This window comes from Neophocaena asiaeorientalis, unplaced genomic scaffold, assembly GCF_003031525.2.
Source record: "Neophocaena asiaeorientalis asiaeorientalis breed wild unplaced genomic scaffold, Neophocaena_asiaeorientalis_V1.1 scaffold62, whole genome shotgun sequence".
Taxonomy (NCBI): domain Eukaryota; kingdom Metazoa; phylum Chordata; class Mammalia; order Artiodactyla; family Phocoenidae; genus Neophocaena; species Neophocaena asiaeorientalis.
In genome coordinates this window covers 50,671-75,683 of record NW_020175191.1, presented here as the reverse complement: position 1 = coordinate 75,683, position 25,013 = coordinate 50,671, and the positions used below count along the sequence as shown (strand labels likewise).

The window sequence follows — 25,013 nt, the reverse complement described above, 5'->3', positions numbered from 1 at the left end:
TTTCCCTGGCTGCCCTTTGGTTTTCTGTCTAGAATGAAAAGGACACTCAGGGCCCCCCGTCTTACACCAAAATGCTAAGTGGCTGTGAAAGCCTTCCTCCTCACCCCTCACATCAGCCCCCTGAGTATCGATGGGCTCTGTCTACTCAGAAAATATAAAGGAAGGGCTTCCTTTATTCATGGAGAGGAAATGCCCCAGGTTTGTGCAGAGGATTCTGGGAACAGTTCCTGGGGAAGGGGTGGGGGGGAGGCGGTGGCTGGGTCGGTGGCCCCAAGTGTGTCCCCTGTCTCTCCTTGTTCCTGTGGGTTACAGCTTCACAGGCTATCCTATCCCCACCACGCTGCCCTTGTGACTGGTCCTTGAGCAAAACCCTTCTACTTGGTTTCTCTAACCCAGATGAGATGGGCTGATTCTAGAAGGACTCACCTGGGTCTTAAAGGAGGGGAATTAGGCTGGAATCTGAAAACACACACCAGTCGGGTTTCCAGCTCCCTCTGTCACTTCCATCCCTAATAGCTCGGCTCACTTCCGGTAGGACGGATCTGTGGTTCAGGGACTTTCCCTGGCCTCCACCTCCTTCTCCCTCCCCCAGGCTTCTGGCCCACAGCTGCACAAGGGCCACAGGCTTTTTTCTTTAAATGCAGGAACTGTCCACTGTCTGCCCAGCTCCCAAACACAGAGCAGCTCTCTGTGCTCCACTCTGCCATGAGCCCACTCGCTCTGTCCTCGGGCACCCCAGGCAGACCCGGGGTTACCAAACCCTCCAGGAAAAATGTTCCTTAGCTATACCATCACCACAGCCAGGCAACACGACTCATTGCTACCCCAGAGGGTCTTTCTCTCCCACAAGGTTTTGGTGCTACTGGGTGGCTGAGGGTCGGGAGCCAGGGTACATTGTTGGCAGTGAATTACCAAGATTCAACAACGGCTTTATAGCGAGAAGGACTTGTTTCGGTCTCACACAGCCTCCTAGAAATCGCTCTCTATGTCTTCCTTCTCCCGAGCAGAGATAAAGAGAGCAGCTGCAGTAGAGACATTTATGAGAGGTCACATTGGAGGCTGGTGACACCTTTCATGTTCCCAAAGTGCAGGGATGTGGGCACGGCTAACATTGGAAAATGCTGGAGCGACAGAAATGCAGTTGGAGAGGACTGCCACTTAATGTCTGGGGAGTTGGCTCATTTCCCTGAGCAAGTCTAGCAGGGATTAGCAAGGCACACCAGAGAGACTTGGGATGCAGTGGGGGTGGGCAGTGGGGGGGTAGGGGTGTCGACGGATGATGCCGAAGCAGGACAACTAAAGAAGACCCTGGCAGGCCCCATGCTGAGGCATCTCACCAGTGCCCCAGTGAGAGGTGTTTGTTAGTAAACACCAGAACAGCACTCCTGTGATCGTCAAATTTTATTTTTTGGCTCTACATAGATTGGTGCTTAGAGGTAAGTATTATCAACCCTTCAATCCACAGTGTGGGCTTAGGTCCAACTGTTCCTTTTGCTGTCTCTCTAAATAACCCTTTTGGGCGGCACTGAGAAACCCCTGAACCAGGGGGACTCCAAATAAAAATTGCATTCAAGTGTCTGATTCCCAGGAGTTTCCAGGTGAGCAACTTCAGGGAGAGGGTCTGATTTTCAGGTAGATGGCTGTTCCTGCAGGGCGGGGGTGGGGCTTGGGGCCAGAGGGCAGGAGGTATGCTGTGTGATCATGTGTACATGTTGCCCTTTCCTTTCTTTCTGCATGGCTGGTCATCCTGTTGTCCCTCAAATAGATTTGACACAGGCTGGTTGCTAGTGTGAGGGCATGGTGGGTGTGTGGGCTGAGAAGGGAAGATGAGGGTCAGCAGATGTGATGCTTACGGGAGGTGTTGAAGTTTTGCTCATCTGAACAGGGAATCTTAGTTTGTCTCTTTGGCAAAAGATCTTTGATACAAAGGCTGTGTTCCAGCTATGCCCCAGCAGAGTCAACTCATGTGGCCAAATTCTCAGTCCTTACTGTTATGCGCTGTCTTAGTACCTTTGGGCTGATATAACTGAATACCAAAGACTAAGTGACTTAGAAACAAGAGAGATTTATTTCCCACATTTCTGGAGGCTGGGAAGTCCAAGATCAAGGCATCAGTAGAACCTGTGTCTGGTGAGAGCCAACTTCCTCGTACATAGATGGTGGAAGGGGCAAGGGAGCTCTGTGGGGTCCCTCTTATAAGGACACTAATCCCATTCATGAGGGCTCCACCCTCATGACCTAATAACCTCCCAAAGCCCCCACCTCCAACTACTTTGACTTGAGGGTCAGAATTCAACCTATGAGTTTTGGGGGGACACAGTCAGTCTATGGAGTGTACTCTTTAGAAAGAGTACATTCTGGCTAAGTTTAGGAGCCTGCCACCAAAGTCTATTTCTTTCTCTTCTGTGGGTTCTGCTTGCCTCCTTCCTGTGCGATCTTTCTGATAAGCTATCAGAAAGCCAGAATGTTACGTAGTCAGTGCTCCCAGCTCCTCTCCCACCCAGAGTGACATTCTTATCTAGTCCTTGAGTAAATGAATGCTGAGTCTTCTCCATGCTATGAACACGCCCCCACCCAGCCCCCATTCTTTCCATCTTCTTGCTGAGTGTTCCTGGCTCTGTGCTTCCTCTTGGCCCATCTCACTTCCTGAAACACCACTGAAGAGCATTGCTTGTCTTGATGGAGTTTAAGTAGCCCTCCAGGGGCAGGGGAATTAACAGAAGCAGCATTTTCACTTTCAGCCCACATAGAACTGTCCTCCAGGCTTCTGGGAGCCCAGGGGTGTACGGCCTGCGTTGGGGCTGAAAGTGATGGCCCCGTGATGGACTGTCTCTAAGGAGAGGGGGAGAGGGGGTTCCAACAGAGAAGAGAAGGAATGGGCGAGTTGTGAGTTCCGGACTGTGGCTGCTGCACCTGGACCTCTGGCGAGATGTCTGGCAAGAGCTAGACTGACTGGTCCACACGGATCTTGTTGGCACAAATGTCACCTGGGAGGCTACACCTGGAAAGCGAGATGCCTGTCAACAGCACTGCCGTGTCCTTGGCCAGCGCTACCTACATCACTGTGGAGATTCTCATTGGGCTCTGTGCCATAGTGGGCAATGTGCTGGTCATCTGGGCGGTCAAACTGAACCCCAGCCTGCAGAACACCACCTTCTATTTCATTGTCTCCCTAGCCCTGGCTGACATTGCTGTCGGGGTGCTGGTCATGCCTTTGGCCATTGTCATTAGCCTGGGTGTCACAATCCACTTTCATGGCTGCCTTCTCATGACCTGCCTGCTGTTGATCTTCACCCACGCCTCCATCATGTCCTTGCTAGCCATTGCCGTGGACCGATACCTGCGGGTCAAGCTCACGGTCAGGTAACTTGCTTGGAGAGGGGTGGTGTGGGACAGTGATAGAGGTGCCTGGGAAATGGGGCTACAACCTCCAGATCTCAGACTTTTTGAGTGGAAACAAATCCAAATTGGCCTCTGGGCTTGAAAGAGGTTCTTTTCACCATTTGGTGTGTGAAGGGTTTAACAACGATGAGTAGAGACTTGGGAACTAGAAACAGAGGAATGCTCCAATCCCTCCCCACTGACTACAGGAGTATATGCTCAATACCCTGGGGGGCTAAAGATGATAAAAACTCGATGCATCTTTAATTAGTGAAAAATGCTCTTGACTTTTAGAAATGATCGAAACATACTAGATGATAAGATAAGCAGAGAGAAAAGAAGGAGATAAACTGATGTTTCTCTTCTTTGCAAATGTAGGCTATTTTAAAGTTATTTTAATTTTGTTTCCTCTTCCATGTTGAGAAGGGGACCACAAAAGTTCTCCATTACAGAAAGTAGTAACAACTTTTCAGGTGACCATGTGAACAGAACAGATTGCCAAATGAAGAGATCGAATTCCCCAGGTGTCCTGAATTACCTTGGTATCTTGTTGCTCCTCTCTTCTCTTGGGGAAAGAGCATGGTGAGGGAGCTACAGACAACTTTTGATACAAACGAGCCTGGGTTCAAATCCCAGATCTTGAGGCCTGATCTTGGGCAAGTTATTTAGCTTTCTGTGTCTCAGTTCCTCATCATAGTGGTAAGATGCTCTGAACTCAGATTCACCTCCATTCCATTTTAGCTCCAGCACTTTTGGTTCTGCAAGTTGATTAACTTGTCTGTTTCATTTTTTTCATCTATAAAATGGGGATGATAATTGTACCTTCCCCATAAGATCAAATGAGTTAATACACGTAAAGCTCTTAGAAAAATGCCCAGCACACAGTCTGTGCTCAGTAACTGGTAGCTGTAACTACTATGATTTTCACCATTACCATCAATGAAATGGAGATTGTCATAAAAATATCTCCAGTTTATCATGAGATTTTATTGAGAGAAAGTCTACTGAGTACATAGCCAGTACTTAAAATCTGCTTCCTTCTTATAGCCTATGTAGAATGTTGTCAGGAAGAATGGTTTAAGGAGAAATGGTGACTTTTGATTGGATGAGTCTTTTAAGGTCCTGGAAGCACCTCAACATGACGTTTGCAACTCCATGAGAGTGGAGTCTAACTCAAACCCCAAGTGTGGTGCAAATAGAGAAGCAGAGGCAGACACAGGTAGGGGGTAAGTGTGGGACAGGCAGAGTCTAATTTATGAACACCAGCACAACAGCCAAAAAACAAACAAACAAACAAAAACAGTGCAGAGCACAGCAGGCAAACATGCTTTGAGCAGATTATTTCTCCCCAGGTAAGGCGATCCCAGGGAACTTTGATCGATAACTCTTACCTCCCAGGGACTGAAGAATTCTTCGGCTGGAAATGGAACTGTGAACGGGGTACGCAAGCCCCTGACTCTAGGCAACGTACTCCTGTTGCTTTGGAGGTTGTACTTCTTTAGAAAAGTTCCCAGAGAACTTTGCTGTATTTTTCTCTAATCATTGTCTGCTCATCTTGTCTTCATATTCAGTAGAGTTTAGCTGAAATCACCATAGAATATCAACACCCTCCAGTTCCATCTCCCCCCACCCATTAGCAATTCCTGCTGTGAACTCACTGGCTCTCTTCCATTCCAACAGATACAAGAGGTTCACCACTCAAAGAAGAATATGGGTGGCTCTGGGCCTTTGCTGGCTGGTGTCATTCCTGGTGGGATTGACTCCCATGTTTGGCTGGAACATGAAACTGAACTCAGAGTACCACAAAAATCTCACCTTCCTTTCCTGCCAATTCCGTTCCGTAATGAGGATGGACTACATGGTCTACTTCAGCTTCTTCACTTGGATTTTCATTCCCCTGGTTGTCATGTGTGCCATCTACCTTGACATCTTCTATGTCATCCGGAACAAACTCAATCAGAACTTTTCTAACTCCAAAGAGACAGGTGCATTTTACGGACGGGAGTTCAAGACAGCCAAGTCTCTGTTTCTGGTTCTTTTCTTGTTTGCCTTGTCCTGGCTGCCTTTATCCATCATCAATTGTGTCATCTACTTTAATGGTGAAGTACCACAAGTTGTGCTCTACTTGGGCATCCTGCTGTCCCATGCTAACTCCATGATGAACCCTATCGTCTATGCTTATAAAATAAAGAAGTTCAAGGAAACCTATCTCTTGATCCTCAAATCCTGTGTGATCTGCCAGCCCTCTAATTCCTTGGACTCAAGCACTGAGCAGACTTCTGAGTAGCTATCCATGAAAGATGACTCTCCGTTCCATTACCCTTCAGATTCAGCAGGGACAAACACTTGAGGGCCTATCCACCTGGGCCATGGGCTCTCACGTGTTTGATTCCTTCCAGTGATGTGGGAAGCATTTGGCTGGCTGTCTCCAATTTTATCTTCCCTACTACCCTCTTTCTCTAATTCAATTTTTTTCTTGTCCTTCTTTTCTAATTCAATTTTCTGGGTGTCTGACTTGAGGACAATATTCCTGCCTGTGTTCCTCCTTCCCAAACAGAAGTCATGGAATCTTCCCAAACAGAAGTCATGGAATCTGAAGGATGCCTCATTGACTTACTGACAAAAGGGTCCCAACTGGGCTGGACATGTACGTAATGGTGACTCAGTTCTACTCCATTATGGAACTAAGCAGAGAACCCTACTCTCAGCAGATACCTGGAGGATGGATGGAATGCAAGGAGTGAACTGAGTTTAAGAGGGACTTAACTTGCTGGATTCACCTGTAAATGTATTTGAGTAAATAAAAGATGATAACTAATTGCTGTGTAGCTCTTTGCTGAGGGTCAGGGTCATTTGGGTCTTGAAGACCCAGCTGGCTCCTCCTGGCACTCAGCCTGCTTCTACCTGATGCCATGTGGCATGTTTGCCTGTGTAAATTCTAGGACCCTCACCCCTGGCCCCAGAACACCCTGCTCCTTTTTCCAGGGCTGATCAGAACATTTGTCAACTTTATGAACGATTCATCGAGTGTTAGAGAAGAAATGATTCTTAGAGCTGAGTCTTAATCATCTCCTCTGGTATTTTATTATTTAATAGGAATAGTGGGAGTGGGGCAAAAAGAGACACCAGACAGCTATTATATGTTGAGCACTTTCTATGTACTATTTTGCATGCGTTCTCTCTTTTGGTCCTGACAGTCTTTTAGGTACCACCGTTATTACCATCTCTATTTTGCAGAAGAGAAAACTGAGACACAGAGGTGTTAAGTAACTTGTCCACGATCACACAGTTAACAAGTATGAGAGCCAGGATTTCAAGGCAGTCCTGCCTTATGGGAGAACCCAAGATTCTTGCTACCTGTCCCTAGACATGCAGAGTGACTTGTCATTTCTACAAAGTCCAAACTCTTAAGTCCACCTTATGTACAATTAACAGAATCATGGGTACAAACTATGATTTGTATACTCAAAGACTGCTGGGGGCTTCCCTGGTGGCGCAGTGGTTGAGAGTCCGCCTGCCGATGCAGGGGACACGGGTTTGTGCCCCAGTCCAGGAAGATCCCACATGCCGCGGAGCGGCTGGGCCTGTGAGCCATGGCCGCTGAGCCTGCGCGTCCGGAGCCTGTGCTCTGCCACGGGAGAGGCCACAGCAGTGAGAGGCCCGCGTACGGCAAAAAAAAAAAAGGACTGCTGGTTTTTTTGCATTAACTGCTGTTGCCAATTGGGACACAAGACAGGGATGGCGTTCTAGTCAAGTCATTCGGGCTTTAAGTGTGGCTCTGGAAGTTTGAGGTGGCATCTTTGATTGGGCTATTCAAACTTGCAGCTGTGGACTCTCACTCCCAAGACAATAAATATATTAACTTGATGAGAGCAGCAAGATGGGGATTTCAGTTAAACCACATCAAAGAAGATAACTGTACTGAAAACGTTTTTCTAATTAATTCTTAGCCAATCTTGAAAGGTTATCCTGATCCTAATCTTAGGCCAGAGCCTGATAAGCCTATTTATCTTGTTAACATTTCACTTCAGGGAAATGTCCTCGTGTCTTCTCTTGTCAGCCCAGGAATAATCAACACCATGTGCGATGTTGAAAAGCTCGCACATAGCATTTTCTACCGATGCCAAACCAGTTGGTCACCCTGCCCACCCACTTCCTGGTGCCATTCACAATCTTATGTTAGAGGCAGAGGACTGCAACGCACCCCCGCCCTCCATTCCTGGGTGTCCCTGGATGTGGGAGGGGACTTTTGTCCTGACAAATTCCCCATCAACATTTTGGGGGATCTTTTTTCTTTCAAAAGACAAGCCTCCCCCACCTCTAATTTTTTCTTAATGATATCCCCTCTTTTGATTTCAGCATTTTCCCCCCAATTAATTTTTGTGTTTAGTTAAAATGCCCCTCCAGGACGAGGCCCTGGGTCTACTCTGGGGCATTGGGTGCTCCTGGCACACTGTTCTACCCACGACTCACCTTTGCCCAGTTGGAGACTTGAGGGAAGTGCTGGTTGGTTCTTGGCCTCTAACCCAGTTGCTATAGCAACATTTGTCATGTGCCCTTTCAGGAAACTTGATTTAAAGGGACCGCTTGCCTCACAAGAAAACAGCAGTCTGTCCTGAGTCATTTGGTGTCATCAGACAAGCTGTAGCTCCAGAGTTTCAGAAAAACTTTTTTTTTTCTCCCTTTCTCCTCCTCCCCTCCTTCTCTCTCTTTTCCTTTCTGACAGTCACTGATGAGCAAACCCACTGAAGGCTTGTAGGAAGTTGTATTTTGGGGGCTTGAGAGTCAATGAGAATCTCTTGAGCTAGGGGGCTCCACCAGCCCAGAAGAGGCCCTTACAGTGAAACGTCTTTTGGCGTGAACTCAAAAAAGATGAACCAAGACTCACTGGTGAGGAGTTGGGCTGGAAGTGGCGAGATCTACCCTGGTTTCAGGTTTAGAGATTAATGTCACTGGAGTTTCCCTGAGTCTGTCCCCTGGCTAGCTCCCTTCAGCTAAACATTGTCAAAGGTGGCTGCTGGGCTTTCATTTTAAAAGAATAAGATAAAAAAGACCACCAAGACAAAACTGAGGTTTGCTTCCTCCTTCCTCCTCCAGACAGATTCGCTGGAACAAAGGTAGATGCTGAGTAGCTGGGCTTACTTACTCAATTTTTAAAATCAAATCAACAGTAGAAATAAGTGAAGACCAACCAAATGAGAGCAAACAAACCCTATTTATTCTGAGCTTTCTATAGCAAAGGAGTCAGTCACTGCCCCTTGCTTTTTGGCAGAGACTTAAAGGCAGGCAGAAGAGTGGGATACTTTTATAGTAGAAAAAAGAAGGCTTCAGGTACACCCCGACTGGAGACTGTTGGCCTGGGGAGGCTGTAGGCAGGCCGACTAGAAGTGGGGCATCCTGTGTGATGGGTTAGGGGGCATACTTGACTTTCTCTGGTTGGTTCGTAGATGGAAGCAGGACAAAAATTAGGGAAGCTGTCAGTTATTCATCAGGTCCTGGCCATTCAGGGCCAATTGTTACAGGGATTATTGTTTGGCTTTCTGAATTGTTTCTAGGAATAATGGCCTGAGTTCCTATAAGTCTGGTTTACATCAGGCTGGCTTCCTGGGCCAGTTACTATAGATAAGGGGCTGGTTTCCTGGGCTGGTATTGGGCCAGAGTTCTATTTTTATATGTGGTCTGGCCATGGTCCATTTGTATCTTCAGTTTCTTACAATTAAATTCACATTTTCTAGAGAAACTCTGCCCTTAGGTACTATACTGGGTACAATGGGAATGAGAAAAATTAGGCTGCATCTTGCCCCAACCACTCGGATGACTGGCATAATGTAAAATCTCAACTCTAAAGTGCTCTACAGTGTTGCGATATTGTTACTACTGGGGAAGCAGAATTGAGCGATGGAAAGAACAATTTTTTCTTTCAGATTTAGCATGAGCTCATGGCGGCTGTACTAGCTGTGTGAACTTAAACTTAGCAGTTACTTTAACTGAGCCTCCATTTTTCTCATCTGTAAAATGGGAGACTACTAATACCTGTGTCAACGTTTTGTTTTTTACTTTTTGTTATGAAAAATTTCAAACACACAAAAGTGGAGAGATTAGAATAATGAAGGCTCATATACCTATTGTCCTGCTTTAATAATGATCAACTTACAGCCAGCCTTGTTTCATTAATGACCCCACCAACTTGCCTTACCCTGATTATCTTGAAATTTTGCACATCAAATTATTTCATCTGTACACATTGCGGTTTGTATTTCTAAAAGACATTTAAAAAATTTGGTTTATCCTTATGACCCATTTACCTTTTTATTTACACATCAAATAGCGTGAAAATTAATTCTACCCTTAAGAGGGAGCAACAGAACTAATAACACCAGATAATACTCAGAACGCTAAGACACACATGTTTATTCTCTGTAACTCTGAGCCTGTCATTTGCTTTAGAATGTTACTTTTTCACGTCTTGGGCATTTTCCTGATATCTGTGCATCATCTCCTTCTGTTGGTACTTTTTCAGTTTCACGGTGTGCCATCTCTGAGCAATACCGAGTGTTTGTTTTACATGCAGCTTTCTCAGCAATAGGGACTACTTTAAAAAAAAATAACCACAATGTCAGTATTAATTGATTGCTATGTAATGAACTATTCCCAAACGTAGAGGCTTAACATTATTATTATTATTATTTATTTATTTTTGGGGGGGTACGCGGGACTCTCACTGCTGTGGCCTCTCCCGTTGCGGAGCACAGGCCGCGGACGCGCAGGCTCAGCGGCCATGGCTCACGGGCCCAGCTGCTCCGCGGCATGTGGGATCTTCCCGGACGGGGGCACGAACCCGTGTCCCCTGCATCAGCAGGCGGACTCTCAACCACTGTGCCACCAGGAAAGCCCAACATGATAATAATTATCTCTTGTACTTTCTGTGGGTCAGGAATTCAGGAGCATCTTGGTTGGGTGGGTCGTGCTTGACGTCTCTCACGAGATTTCTGGGTCTGTAGTCATCTGGAAGTTTGATGGTGCTGGAGGATTTACTCCCAAGGTGGGTCGCAAGTTGGTTCCTTTCCACATGGGCCTTTGCACAGGTCTGCTTGAGAGTCCTCACAACATGGCATCTGACTTCCGCAAGAAAGAAAGAGCAATGTGACTTCTGAGGTGGAAGTTGCACACCTTTTATGACCTAGCCTTGGAAGTCATATGCCATCCCTTCTACCATATTTTACTGATCACATGGGCTAGCCCTGATTCAGATTAGGAGGGGATTACACAATGGCATGAATCCAGGAGCCATCTTAGAGGCTGGCTATGACAATATCATTATCACAACTGAAAAAAAAGGTAACAATAATTTCTTTTTAAAAAAATTTTTTTGATAGATCTTTATTGGAGTATAATTGCTTCACAATACTGTGTTAGTTTCTGTTGTACAACAAAGTGAATCAGCTATGTGCATACACATGTCCCCATATCTCCTCCCTCTTGCATTTCCCTCACATCCTCCCTACCCCACCCCTCTAGGTCATCACAAAGCACTGAGCTGATCTCCCTGTGCTATGCAGCTGCTTCCCACTAGCTAACTATTTTACATTCGGTAGTGTATATATATCGATGCTACTCTCACTTTGCCCCAGCTTCACCCTCCCACCCCGTGTCCTCAAGTCCATTCTCTATGTCTACATCTTTATTCCTGCCCTGCAACTAGGTTCATCGGTACCATTTTTTTTTTTTTTTTAGATTCCATATATATGCGTTAGCATACCGTATTTGTTTTTCTTTCTGACTTAATTCACTCTGTATGACAGACTCTAGGTCCATCCACCTCACTACAAATAACTCAATTTCATATCTTTTTATTGCTGAGTAATATTCCATTGTATATATGTGCCACATCTTCTTTCATTCATCTGTCGATGGACATTTACTTTGGTTCCATGTCCTGGCTATTGTAAACAGTGCTGCAATGAACATTGTGGCACATGTCTCTTTTTGAATTATGGTTTTCTCGGGGTATATGCCCAGTAGTGGGATTGCTGGGTCATATGATAGTTCTATTTTTAGTTTTTTAAGGAAACTCCATACTGTTTTCTGTAGTGGTTGTATCAATTTACATGCCCACCGGCAGTGCATGAGGGTTCCCTTTTCACCACACCCTTTCCAGCACTTATTGTTTCCAGATATTTTCATAATGGTCATTCTGACCTGCGTGAGGTGATACTTCATTGTAGTTTTGATTTGCATTTCTCTAATAATTAGCGATGTTGAGCATCTTTTCATGTGTCTCTTGGCCAACTGTATGTCTTCCTTGGTGAAATGTCTATTTAGGTCTTCCTTCCGCCCATTTTTTAATTGGATTGTTTGTTTTTTTGATATTGAGCTCTATGAGCTGTTTGTATATTTCGGAGATTGATCCTTTGTCCGTGGTTTCATTTGCAAATATTTTCTCCCATTCTGAGGGTTGTCTTTTCGTCTTGCTTATGGTTTCCTTTGCTGTGTAAAAGCTTTTAAGTTTAATTAAGTCCCATTTTTTAATTTTTGTTTTTATTTCTGTTACTCTAGGAGGTGGGTCAGAAAAGATCTTGCTATGGTTTATGTCAAAGAGTGTTTTTCCTATGTTTTCCTCTAAGAGTTTTATAATGTCTGGTCTTACATTTAGATCTTTAATCCATTTGGAGTTTATTTTTGTGTATGGTGTTAGGGAGTGTTCTAATTTCATTCTTTTACATGTAGCTGTCCAGTTTTCCCAGCACCACTTATCGAAGAGGCTCTCTTTTCTCCGTTGTATGTTCTTGCCTCCTTTGTTGTAAATTAGGTGCCCATATGTGCATGGGCTTATCTCTGGGCATTCTAACCTGTTCTATTGATCTATATTTCTGTTTTTGTGCCAGTACCATGCTGTCTTGATTACTCTAGCTTTGTGGTATAGTTTGAAGCCAGGGAACCTGATTCCTCCAGCTCCGTTTTTCTTTCTCAAGATTGCTTTGGCTACTTGGAGTCTTTTGTGTTTCCACACAAACTGTAAAATTTTCTGTTCTAATTCTGTGAAGAATGCCATTGGTAGTTTGATAGGGATTGCATTGAATCTGTAGATTGCTTTGAGTAGTATAGTCATTTTCACAATATTGATTCTTCCAATCCAAGGACATGGTATATTTCTCCATCTGTTTTGAAAAGAATGGTTGTTAGCTCTTCTCTAAATGTTTGATAGGGATTGCATTGAATCTGTAGATTGCTTTGAGTAGTATAGTCATTTTCACAATATTGATTCTTCCAATCCAAGGACATGGTATATTTCTCCATCTGTTTTGAAAAGAATGGTTGTTAGCTCTTCTCTAAATGTTTGATAGAATTCACCTGGTCCAGCCATCTGGTCCTGGACTTTTGTTTGTTGGAAGATTTTTAATTATGGTTTCAATTTCATTACTTGTGATAGGTCTGTTTATGTTTTCTAATTTTTCCTGGTTCAGTCTCGGAAAATTGTACCTTTCTAAGAATTTGTCCATTTCTTCGTGGCTGTCCATTTTATTGGCATACAGTTGTTTGTAGTAGTCTCTTATAATCCTTTGTATTTCTGCAGTGTCAGCTGTGATTTCTCCTTTTTCATTTCTATTTTTTTTTTTTTTTTTTGCGGTACGCAGGCCTCTCACTGTTGTGGTTTCTCCTGTTGTGGAGCACAGGCTCTGGATGTGCAGCCTCAGCGGCCATGGCTCACGGGCCCAGCCGCTCCGTGGCATGTGGGATCTTCCTGGACTGGGGCACGAACCCATGTCCCCTGCCTCGGCAGGTGGACGCTCAACCACTGAGCCCAGGGAAGCCCCTCTAATTTTATTGATTTACTTCTCCCTTTTTTTCTCGATGAGTCTGGCTAATGGTTTATTAATTTTATCTTCTCAAAGAAGCAGCTTTTAGTTTTATTGATCTTTGCTATTGTTTTCTCTGTTTCTATTTCAGTTATTTCTGCTCTGATCTTTATGATTTATTTCCTTCTACTGACTTTGGGTTTTCTTTGTTCTTCTTCCTCTAGTTGTTTTAAGTGTAGGGTTAGATAGTTTACTTGAGATTTTTTTTGTTTCTTGAGGTGAGATTGAATTGCTATAAACTTCCCTCTTAGAACTGCTTTTGCTGCATCCCATATGTTTTGGGTCATTGTGTTCTCACTGTCATTTGTTTCTATGTGGTTTTTAATTTCTGTTTTGATTTGTTCAGTGATCTCTTGGTTATTTAGTAGCACACTGTTTAGCCTCCATGTATTTGGGTTTTTTACAGTTCTTTTCCTGTAATTGATTTCCAATTTCATAGTGTTGTGGTCAGAAAAGATGCTTGATACAATTTCAATTTTCTTAAATTTTCTGAGGCTTGATTTGTGATGCAAGATGTGGTCTATCCTGGAGAATGTTCCATGTGCACTTGAGAAGAATGTGTATTCTGCCAATTTTGAGTGGAATGTTGTATAAATATCAATTAAATATATCTGGTCTATTGTGTCATTTAAAGCTTGTATTTCCTTACTTATTTTCTGGTTGGATGATCTGTCCATTGGTGTAAGTGGGGTGTTAAAGTCCCCTACTCTATTATTGTGTTACTGTCAATTTCTCCTTTCATGGTTGTTAGCATTTGCCTTATGTATTGAGGTGCTCCTATGTTGGGTTCATAGACATTTATAATTGTTATATCTTCTTTTGGATTGATCCTTTGATCCTTATGTAGTGTCCCTCCTTATCTCTTGTAGCAGTCTTTATTTTAAATTCTATTTTATCTGATACAGGTATTGCTACTTCCGCTTTCTTTTGATTTCCATTTGCATGGAATATCTTTTTCCATCCCCTCACTTTTGGTCTGTATGTGTCCCTAGGTTGAAGTGGGTCTCTTGTAGACAGCCTATATATGGGTCTTTTTATTGTATCCATTCAGCCAGTCTGTGTGTTTTGGTTGGGGCATTTAATCCATTTACATTCAAGGTTATTATCAATATGTATGTTCCTATTACCATTTTCTTAATTGTTTTGGAGTTTTTTTTGTGGGTCTTTTTCTTCTCTTGTGTTTCCTGCTTAGAGAAGTTTCTTTAGCATTTGTTGTAAAGCTGGTTTGGTGGTGCTGCATTCTCTTAGCTTTTGCTTGTCTGAAAAGCTTTTGACTTCTCCATCAAATCTGAATGAGATCCTTGCTGCCTAGAGTAATCTTGGTTATAGGTTTTTCTCTTTCATCACTTTAAGTATATCTTGCCATTCCCTTCTGGCCTGCAGAGTGTCTGCTGAAAAAGCAGCTGATCATCTTATAGGGATTCCTTTGTATATTATTTTTTTGTTTTTCCCTTGCTGTTTTTAATATTTTTCTTTGAATTTAATTTTTGTTAGTTTGATTAATATGTGTCTTGGTGTGTTTTTCCTAGGATTTATCCTGTATGGGACTGTCTGTGCTTCCTGGACTTGGGTGACTATTTCCTTTCCCATGTTAAGGAAGAGATTATAGAGTTTTCTATAATCCCTTCAAATATTTTCTCAGACACTTTCTTTTTCTCTTCTTTTTCTGGGACCCCTATAATTAGAATGTTGGTGTGTTTAGTGTTGTCCCAGAGGTCTCTGAGATTGTCCTCAATTCTTTTCATTCTTTTTTCTTTATTCTGCTCCTCAGCAGTTATTTCTACCATTTTGTCTTCCAGCTCATTTGTTCATTCTTCTGCCTCAGTTATTCTGTTATTGATTCCTTCTTGTGTATTTTTCATTTCAGTTATTGTGTTGTTCATCTCTGTTTTTTTGTTCTTTAGTTCTTCTAGATCTTCGTTAAACATTTCTTGTATTTTCTGAATCCATGCCTCCATTCTATTTCTGAGATTCTGGGTCATCCTTTCTCTATAACAAAGTAAAAAATAAACTTAGACTAGGAAACTAACAGATATGTTAGAAAGAATATAAAAATATAGATGAATCAACAACTGGAAGGTACGTCAGTATCACAATAGTAAAGAAGAGGAGGAGAGAAAAGAAAAAAAAAAGGGGAGGGGAAGGCCTTAGCTGTGGAGGGCAGGGCCTAAGCAAGGGAGAGGTTTGGGTGCTGGGCGGGGCCAATGCTCAGGACCCACAGGGCTGGAAAAGGCCCTGGGGGCTGTGGGGGTGGGGCTTAGGCTCAAGGAACAGAAGGGGTCCAGGCGTGTCCCCCACCCCTGGTCTCAGAGGGGAGGGGACCTCACCTGGGAGCCCAGCAAGCTTCCTGGACTTGAGTGGGTGGGGCAAAGGCCTTCCTCCCCTCTCCTGCTCCCCTGGTCCCGGAGGCCCCCTCCTGCCTGCCTCTCCTATTCTCCCCTCGGACTCCTTCCTATGCCCCCAGGACCAATGCGGCCGGGGTGGGGTGGGGGGGCCTTGGAGGGCAGAGGACTGGCCTGGGAGCTCAGCAGCCTCCCTAGGCCTGAGTGGGCCAGGCAATCGCCCTCTGCTCCTTTCCTGCTCCTCCCGGAGAGTCCCTCCTGCCTGCCTCTCCTGATCTCCCCAGCCTCAGGGGCACCAATCTTGTCTGGCTTCCAATTCTCCCCCCTCAGTGCCCCCGTGTCCTACTGGTTCACTTGGGGGTTCCTCCTGTCTACTTGGGCATCAGGGTCCCCCACCAGTGGCCGGCATGTGCCCTAGTTGTGGGGAGAGCTTAACTCAGCGTCTTCCCACACTGCCATCTTGACTCTGCCCCCCAACAATAATCTCTGAATATCATCAACTATCTAGTCACTGTCCAAATTTTCTCAATTGTTTCCTTCAGTCAGAATCCAAATAAATTCCATATATTGCAATTTTATCAATATGTCTCTTAAGCCCCTTTTAATCTATAGATTCCTGCTTCATTTGTACCCTGTGCAGTTTAATTGTTGAACTCATAAAGGTTTCATAAGGAATAAATGAGGCAATATAAGCAAAACACCTACCATGATGCAGGTAAATCATGTACCATGATGCAGGCCTGCTGCTGGCCCATATGCTGACTTGGTGTGAATTAGAGAAAGGCTCTCCTTCCTCAAGAGAGGACATTATTGAAAACCTGGACAATCACCCATGTCCAGCCCTTGATGAGAAGTGCTAGCTCTGGGATGTGATAAGTAAGCATTCAGCTTAAATTCAACTGAGGGTGGTTCCATAATTCAAACTTTAAAAATCAGTGGCCAGGCCATATGAGTCCCATTAGGAATAAGGGGAAGCTTCTGCTGCATGGACAGAGAGCCTTGCTTTGTCCCAAGAAAGCTTTCAAGATGTCTGTAGGCTGCAGCTTGTCTACTGATGCACAAAACCCCACACTTTCACCTGCTCACATGCTCCGGATGCCAGGCTCCACCTGCTTCAGGCTCCACCCTCTATCTACTCAGAAGGCGGGATAGTTATGAATCTCATTACTAGTCTTCCTCTCAGCTAAATAGGAATTGGACTTCCAAGAGTGGTGAACAGACAAGAGGCCTGGCCTCTTATGATACCTGGACCATTGGCAGAACAGGGCACTGTTACACAGATGAATGTGTGCCAGCGATGGTGTGTGTGCATGTGCCCTTCTGAGTGTGCCTTGTGTGCCAGAGTGGATTTATCCAGGAGGGGGATCTTCACTGCTGTTCTGGGCTCTACCAGGAAGCCCAGAATATTCTCATATTACTATATAAGTAAGTGTATGTCCACAAATGGCATCCCTCTCATGAGGTACCCTTGTGCAGTGCACAACCTGGGTACCTATACATAGTAGCACTTCTTGGATTAACTGGTTGGTCCTTCTTTTCCCTGATCACTCCAAACAGGATAAAACCATCTTAAACTCAAAGATTCCTATTTCCTGAAAACAGATCTAGGATTCCTAAGAGCCCTGGGTCCATCTGGTCATCCCAGTTGAAGGTTCACTTCCTTCCAGTCATGAGGCTCTTCATTCTGCTCTCCTTGACTGTCTTTTCAGGTAAGAGATGGGGAAGAAACATCTCCAGCCCTCCAAGCTTCTCAGAGACTGTGCATTTTCTTTTCCTTTCCTACCTGGAGTTCTTGCTTATTAGCTCAAACCACCTAAGGAGTGGGATGGGAAAATAAAAGGAGGTGGAAATAGATCTTGTCCAAATTAGCCCTTGTTCTTTGATCTGATGAAGGGGTTGTGGGGGAATTTGAAGCCCTCAGCTAAAATGAGGGGTCTGGATTCTCTCTCTCAGTTTAAGTTCCCCCTTCCTTTCCCCTTTCTCCCCTTAAAAACATTTGTGCTAATATATGAGGACGGGACTTTCCACTTTCTGCTCATGCCTGACCCCAAAGATGAGACTCAGAGGACCGGGTTGGCCCCAGCTCTGCCACTGTCCAGCCTTGTGACCTTTGAGAGTCACTGCACCTCTCTCTGAGTCAGTGTTCAGGCCAGTAAACTGAGTATCACACAATCTTTCTTATGGGGTCCATCTGAGAACAAAATACCGTACCATGTCAAATGATATCAAGGATGTGAGCCTGCATTGTAGGCTGGTCGCACCCACTGTGAGCTACACTTGAGGCAGCATTTGAGGAGGCCCCAGTACACATCTGGAAGGCTGAGGGGTGGTCTCTGTTGCCCATCTCGTCTCCTTGGTCAGACACTTCCCCAGCCACTGTCATTCTGGATGTGAAGTACACGACTTCCTTATTATGCAACATCCTGAGATGACAGATGTGCCCACACTGGTCTGGTATGGAGGAAACATGAAGTTCTTAGCCCCTGAAGACAGACAGAACCAGACATCTCTGTTTTCAGCCCTATACATCCAACAGAAGACTCTAAACCTCCTTACTTTCTTTTTCTATAATTATTTTGTCCCCTGCATCGGCAGGCGGACTCTCAACCACTGCGCCACCAGGGAAGCCCTATTTTCTATTTTTTAAAATTTTATTGAAGTATATTTGATTTACAATGTTGTGTAGTTTCAGGTGTACAGCAAAGTGATTCAGTTATACATATATATATTTTCAGATTTTTTTCCATTATAGATTATTACAAGATACTGAATATAGTTCCCTGTGCTATACAGTAGGTCTTTGTTGTTTAGCTATTTTATATATAGTAGTGTGTATCTGTTAACCCCAAACTCCTAATTTATTCCTCCCCCTGCCCTTTCCCCTTTGGTAACCATAAGTTTGCTTTCTATGTCTGTGAGTTTGTTTCTGTTTCAAACCTCCTTACTTTCTTTTCGAGGATACCAAGGTGGAGTGGGGGGCTAGGGGCAGAGGATATACTAACAGTAAGCCTCGGGCTTTTCTACCCTCCCCCGCAAGCAACATGAGAAGCCACCTAAATTCTTGCAGAGGGGGAGACGTATTTTACCTACTCTTAGGCCAGGGAAGAAGTCTTCTCCAGGGCTGCTGTATTCGTTTGCTAGGCCTCCTGTAACAACCACAGACTGTGTGGTTTACACAACAGAAATTTGTTTCCTTACAGTGATGGAGGCCAGAAGTCCAAGATCAAGGTGTTGGCAGGTTTGGTTTCTCCTGAGGTCTCTCTCCTTGGCTTGCAGAGGGCCGCCTTCCCACTGTGTCCTCACATGGTCATCCCTCTGTTGTCTGTGTCCTAATCTTTTTTATTAGGGCACCGATCAGATTGGATTAGGGCACATTCTAACGACCCCCTTTTAACTTAATTACCTATTTAAAGGCGCTAAGTCCAAACGTAGTCACATTCTAAAGTACTGGGTGGTTAACACTTCAACGTATAAATTTTAGGGGGACACTATTCAGCCCATAACAGTTGCCAACCCCAAAGCAGGCAAAAATCGGCCTCCAATGCTTTAATTAATTTTCCTCCAGGGTGCAGGAACTACAATGTGTTTAAAAGAACAATAGTGTTTGTCTATGTGTGTTTTCACAGATGCTATGGTCATGGATGAAAAGGTCAAGGAAATCTTTGTGCTGGACACAGCTTCTGCCATCTGCAACTACAATGCCCACTATAAGGACCACCCCAAATACTGGTGCCGAGGTTATTTCCGGGACTATTGCAACATCATTGCCTTCACCCCCAACAGCACTGACCGCGTGGCCCTGAGGGACACAGGAAACCAGCTTATTGTCACTGTGTCCTGCCTGACCGAGGAGGATATGGGCTGGTACTGGTGCAGCATCCAGCGGGACTTTGCCGGGGATGACATGGATTTTACAGAGCTGGTTGTCACTGACAACAGAAGAGCCCTCGCCAACAATTTTTGGTCTGGGAGAGGTAAGAGCCTGTTGGGGGTCCAGCTGCGGGTACCCCACAGCAGTGCCTGTTAGCTGGTGTGGTAAATACTCAGAGAGCAAACACTCGGGCTCCCCCTAGGTTCTCTGGGGTAACCTGGCCCCTCCTTCCCTCCATAGTAGGATAGCTGCTGCTGATGCTGACCACTGACTTGGAATTTGGGGAAGAGGAGGGTCCATTGCCCTGGGCTGCTCTTGGCACCTCTCTCTCCTCACAGCCATCTGGCAGATGGAACTTGGGAGGCTGACAGGTGCGAGAGCATTGCCTTGCCGGCCTAGAATCTTGAAGATTCGCTTCTTGAGGCGTGACTGAGGCTGTAAAATGTGGTCTAAGGGCTCCCCTGGTGGCGCAGTTGTTGAGAGTCCGCCTGCCGATGCAGGGGACGCGGGTTCGTGCCCCGGTCCGGGAAGATCCCGCATGCCGCGGGGCGGCTGGGCCCGTGAGCCATGGCCGCTGAGCCTGCGCGTCCGGAGCCTGTGCTCCGCAACGGGAGAGGCCACAACAGTGAGAGGCCCGCGTACTGCAAAAAAAAAAAAAAAGAAAAAAAGAAAAAAAAAAAAAGTGGTCTAAGCACCCAGACAAGCACCCTCAAAAACTGTCCACTTAAATAATTTCATAATTTACAGGGATAAATATGGTCCAAGAGGTCAGTGCTTTCTTTTAAGGAGTACAGTTTGTACCAGGAAGCTGCCGGAAGGGTGTGGGTGGAGTAGCCTGGAGGGGTAAGTCTGTATAAGCCAGTGTGTTGCTCCTTTGGGCCAGGGCGAAGACATAGGGTCTCCAGATGCTCCCCCAAATCCTTCTGTCCAACGCTGAAAACCTCTCTCAGGCACACTGTTTATGGAAAGTACTATCTTTCTTTTCTTCTTCTTTTCCTCCTGTGGCTTCTCATTATTTCCATTTCTAGAAGGGATGCCTTTTTCTAGTGCAGTCCAGAGCACAGTGTCTGTAGGAAAACAGAGGACTTAAGGGAAGCTCCGGGAAGCCTCCTCCTGGTGCTAGAGGGCCTTGCTCACACTTGACCAACTGGTTATTTGTTCAGCAAGCCTCTTACTGAATGTGTGATACCCTTCACGCCTGCAGTGTTTCTACTTTGTGTGGTTCTGCTTTTACTTAACTGTGTAGTCTGTCCTGAGTTTTAGGCTCAGGATGAGAGAAGTCCCACCTAAGTGTGCTCCTTAGTTTAAATGAAACACAGACACCCCCCCCACACACCCCAGTCTTATCACAGGTGGCAATGTGGGTGGCCATAGTGGCCCTTCTCCCATTGGGTTTTGGTGGCTGTCATAAGCATGATGTGGTAATTATGGTACCTACTGATCAGTTCCTTAAGGATAGGACTGGCACGCAGCCTGGCACTCTCTAACCACAGGCCATATCTAGTCAACACAGCGCCTTTGTGCAAATCTGGAAAAGATGCCCCTTCCTCCAGGTGCATGGAGCCCAGTGGCAAGGTGCATGGTTTGGCAAACGAGTATAAGGGCTGGATTACAGCCCTGCTTGTTCCCTCCACCTCTGCCCTGTGCAGGGCACCCATAAACAGCTGGACTTGACCCAGCAGTCACCCAGGGCACTAATTCTCTGGAGACTGAGGGAATGACAGGCAGAGGTGCAGAGATGCAGAAGGCAAAGGAAGGGCCTGGGGATGGGCCTTATTTGACTCTCAACAAATCCTTTCTGACACAGACCTATCAGGCAACCAGAACAGAAGCTGCAGTTCTTCCGAAGTTGTCCACAAGGCAGATCACTCCAGGTGAGTCATGACTTTGGGAGATAAGCAGACTTTGGGTGGGCAGGAACAACACAACATGACGGTGGGTTTGCACCTGCTCCTTTTCAGCAGTGTATTGTTTCTCGTCCTGAACTGTCTTCAGTGTGACTATTTGCTTCCTTTCAAAAGAATATAGTTTAGGACTCTTGATCACAAGCAGCAAGAATGCTCTCTGGCTATTTTAGCTAAAGGGGGAAATTCGTCATAAGGAGAGAGCAATGACTGATGAAATGAGAGGGCAGGGATGTGGTAGCCCTGAGGAAGGGTCTGAATGTCAGGATTTATCTCCATCTCTAATCTGCTACGCTTATGTGTGTTTGCTTCCTCTCTCTCCCCACTGCCCTTTTATATTTCATTTTTGCCATAGGAGAAGATAATCCATTTCTAGCTGCCGAGTTTATTTTTCCCCCGTTCAAGAGAGTCGCCAGCCTGAGACTGCATCCTCCCACTTCCAGTCCCATGTTAGTCCCCGAGGAGGGGGCTGGGCCCAGCTTGGTCAGACACCCACCGCAGGTCCAATCAAGTGCGGTCTGGAGGAGACGGGTGCTCTGAAGGAATCCAGGTCGCCAGGGGTTGCTGGAACCGGGCGAGAGCAGGGGCAGGGAGAGGGGACGGGTCTCAGAAAAGGGGATCCTGAGCAGAGAACCAAAAGATGGTGTCTTCCAAGGGACGTGGATGCTGTCTGTGATTCCTTCCAGGATGACCATTCTCATCATTTGCTTGCTGAGCACGGGCTTGGGGACCATCTCTATAATCAGTCATTTGTCCAGAAGAAGGAGAGGTCAAATGAGTAGAAGAGGTAGGTAGCAGTTGGGGTGGTGTGGGTGGGAATTGGGGAAAATGAAAGGGGTCAAGGAACAGCTTTCAAATGGGTGAATGTGACCCTCTTCTTTTTGCCTGGATCCCTGGAATCCCGTGCAGCCTGCCCATGGGCTAGGGGCAATTCTGTTTCACGGTGACAAATGCTCCCTGAGAGGTGGCAGAGAGAGCACTGTGGCCCTCATAAGTGGAGGTGTGTGTAGACCCGTGAGGAGGGAGGCTGAGACATCAGAGGAACTTCTGGGGCCCCTGGGTAAGCAGGCATAGAAAGGTCTCCTTGAGAAGAAGGGTCAGGATCGGAAGAGGACAGGCCCAAGGGCCTCAGGCCCAGCCTTGAGCCATGGGAGGAGAGGCCTTTCAGTTTTGTGCCTCCTTCTGTCCTTGGGCGATTGCAGGTAAAGGCCTAGCCAGAAGCCAGAAAAGCAGCCAAGCTTCCTCTGTGGTCCCCACACTTCTGGTAAGTTCCCTCCTTGACTCTTCCATCCTGGGCCCTGTGCCCCCCACTCCCTGATCTGTAGGGCACCCTATTCCTAAATAGAAGAAGGCCACCATGTGGTGAATCGGTTAACCTCTCAAGTGGACACAGGGTAGAGAGAGCATCACTGACAAGTGCCACTGTTTGTCTAATAGGTTTTTCGTTGTTTTCTTTTTATGCTCAGAAGACACAGAAATACCTTGGGCAATGGAGAGACTGTAAGCATAATTACAAAACAGACTCCAACCTCCTCTGGGTATGGAACTGTAGAAAACAACATTCTAGAGAATGAGAGAACACAAACAAACCAGAAACACCTGTTAATGAAACACAGGGTCTACAGCCAGACAAACCTGAAATCCAAAGCTAAGGCTGTGAGGCCTCATTCTCTGTCTGTGATAATTTGGCCCCGGGGGCAGAGCAGGAGTCCTAAGAAATCAAAGCAGTGGCTCCCATGGCATTTCTGGCCTTTTGCCGTTTAAGAGCTGTGGGAACTGTGGAGGTGGGGGATGCAGACAAGGCAACATCTCGCTTGGTTTTACCCAAGACCCCTCCCTTTGGGACACAATTTGAGTCTAGGTTTTTGCAAAACCCATTGTCACTTCCTTAAGGCATGACCCTGGGAAACTTGTTACTTCTCTGGGCCTGTTTTCTTCTCTATAAATTGAGGACCCCATACTCCCCAGGATTTTTTACTAATTCACTCATTCATTCATTCATTCAATAAACAAGGACCACGCCAGATTTTGGGATACACAGCTGAGGCAAAGAAATATTATCTGTCTTCATGGAGCATATAATGTAGAGGGGGAAGTAGGCAAGCCATCTCAGACATACACACACACACACACACACACACACACACACACACGTGAGATCATCAACTAGAGTAAGTACTCTGAAGGAGAGATGCGTGGTGCTATGCAAGTTGAAGCAATGGCACCCAACCCTATTTTTTCTTAGCAAGGAGTTGTACAACTTGGTTTAGCCACGGCCTGCTTCCTCACACTCAGGCAATGGGAACGTGACAGCCGCAATCAGGGGCCTTTATGGGTTCTGAAGGAGTCCAGCTGCATTCACGTCACCAGAGCTTGGTGAGAGGTGAATGCAGGCCCCACGCACCAAGCTTTCCTGCTGACTGACTGATGACCTTTAAAGTCATGACGTCTGATTTCCACCCTGAAAACAAACTAGGGTGTTTGGTCTCCATGAAGCACCCATGACAGAGTTTGCCCCCTTTGCTGCAGAAACACCCAGCAGAGGTAGGCAACAAATCTCAACTCAATTTTCCTTTTCTGTTTCCAACAAAGTAGACAACTCTTTGAAGCCCCTCTCTCATGTCCTGACTCCAAAGGCAATGGCTCATACTGAACAGATGGGACCGAAGATTTCTTTTATTTAGTTGAAAAATAAAATGATGCTACAATAGAGTCACCATGACAACCGGCCCATATCTTGGGGACTGATTCTGATCTCAGGCATTCTGAAGGCCCCTCTAACCTTGCCAGTGACCATTTGCAGTTACGTAAGAATGGTGGCAGCCAGAGGGGCTGTGCTAGGCCACGCCTAAGTAAGGCCACGGTCAGATAACATCTCAAGATCTTAGTTCTCATGCACTTGGCTTGTCAGAAGTGAAGAAAAGGGCCAGATCTTGGTCAGAGGGCCAGGAGATCACTTGTGTTGTATTTTTTAGACAATAAATTTCTGACCCAGTGTTGAATGAACTCCAAGGTATGACTAACTTCTCTCAGGATATCACTGGGAGAGTATTTCTGGAAAAGTTTCTTTTAAAGTATAGTATTCCAATTTACTTCTGAATCGATATTACATGCTGTTCTACCCAAAGAAGGGGAGAGAGGCTAAATCAGGGCTTCTTAGATTCTCTTGGCTCAAAGACTGTCCTGTATGGGAAACTGCCACTAGACTGAATGGATACTGCTTCTGATCAGTGAGAAGCTAAGGTGTGATAAATTAAGAGAAATATCCATTCACATCAGGAAACACAAATCAATACGGGGACATCAGCAGTTGAGGGTGCAGGTGAGGTGACACTGTCATTAATGCCAGAATTACCCAAACTCTTAGCTCCTACATGAATGTCTGCACCCTCTCTTCCTGTAGAGTGTCTCTCCTGCTATTTCAGACCCTGGCGGCTCCCCATCACTGCCTCTGTTGCCCTCATAAAGAGCCTGCTCTTCCAGTCTCTTTTGATAGGGTGCTGGCCAGTCTCTGCACTCAGGACACTCAGTGGCCCTCTGGTCTGAGCAGGGCTGGGACAGGGTTCTGCACATGCCCTGCACGTGTAGGTCCAGGCTCTCACACACTCGTTTATGAGCACAGTTCCTTCAGCTTCCACCCTGAGCCCTCTCTCCATAG

At 45.7% G+C, this 25,013-nt stretch overlaps 1 protein-coding gene across 2 annotated transcripts; it reads left to right on the top strand.

The window, feature by feature from the left end:
* Nucleotides 1-2,140: 2,140 nt before the first annotated feature.
* ADORA3 (adenosine A3 receptor) lies at nt 2,141-24,077 on the top strand. 2 transcript variants are annotated; one of them, XM_024764781.1, is made up of 7 exons: nt 2,141-3,363; nt 17,183-17,289; nt 19,207-19,554; nt 21,259-21,325; nt 22,042-22,142; nt 22,558-22,619; nt 23,948-24,077. In XM_024764781.1, the coding sequence occupies exons 1-7, from the start codon at nt 2,981-2,983 to the stop codon at nt 23,948-23,950; spliced, it is 1,071 nt and encodes a 356-aa protein (XP_024620549.1). In that variant the 5' UTR covers nt 2,141-2,980; the 3' UTR covers nt 23,951-24,077. The 2 variants fall into 2 exon arrangements, with proteins under 2 accessions (XP_024620549.1, XP_024620550.1); XM_024764782.1 differs by lacking the exons at nt 17,183-17,289; nt 19,207-19,554; nt 21,259-21,325; ... (1 more) ...; nt 22,558-22,619; nt 23,948-24,077 and adding an exon at nt 5,062-6,199.
* Nucleotides 24,078-25,013: the final 936 nt, after the last annotated feature.

What these genes read in the sequence shown, in the direction of transcription:
- ADORA3 (XM_024764781.1), top strand. Translation starts at nt 2,981, where the DNA reads ATGTCACCTGGGAGGCTACACCTGGAAAGCGAGATGCCTGTCAACAGC. An exon ending in CACAAGGCAGATCACTCCAG is followed by an intron (nt 21,326 to 22,041) that starts GTGAGTCATGAC and finishes GATTCCTTCCAG; the next exon opens with GATGACCATTCTCATCATTT. An exon ending in AGGTCAAATGAGTAGAAGAG is followed by an intron (nt 22,143 to 22,557) that starts GTAGGTAGCAGT and finishes GGGCGATTGCAG; the next exon opens with GTAAAGGCCTAGCCAGAAGC.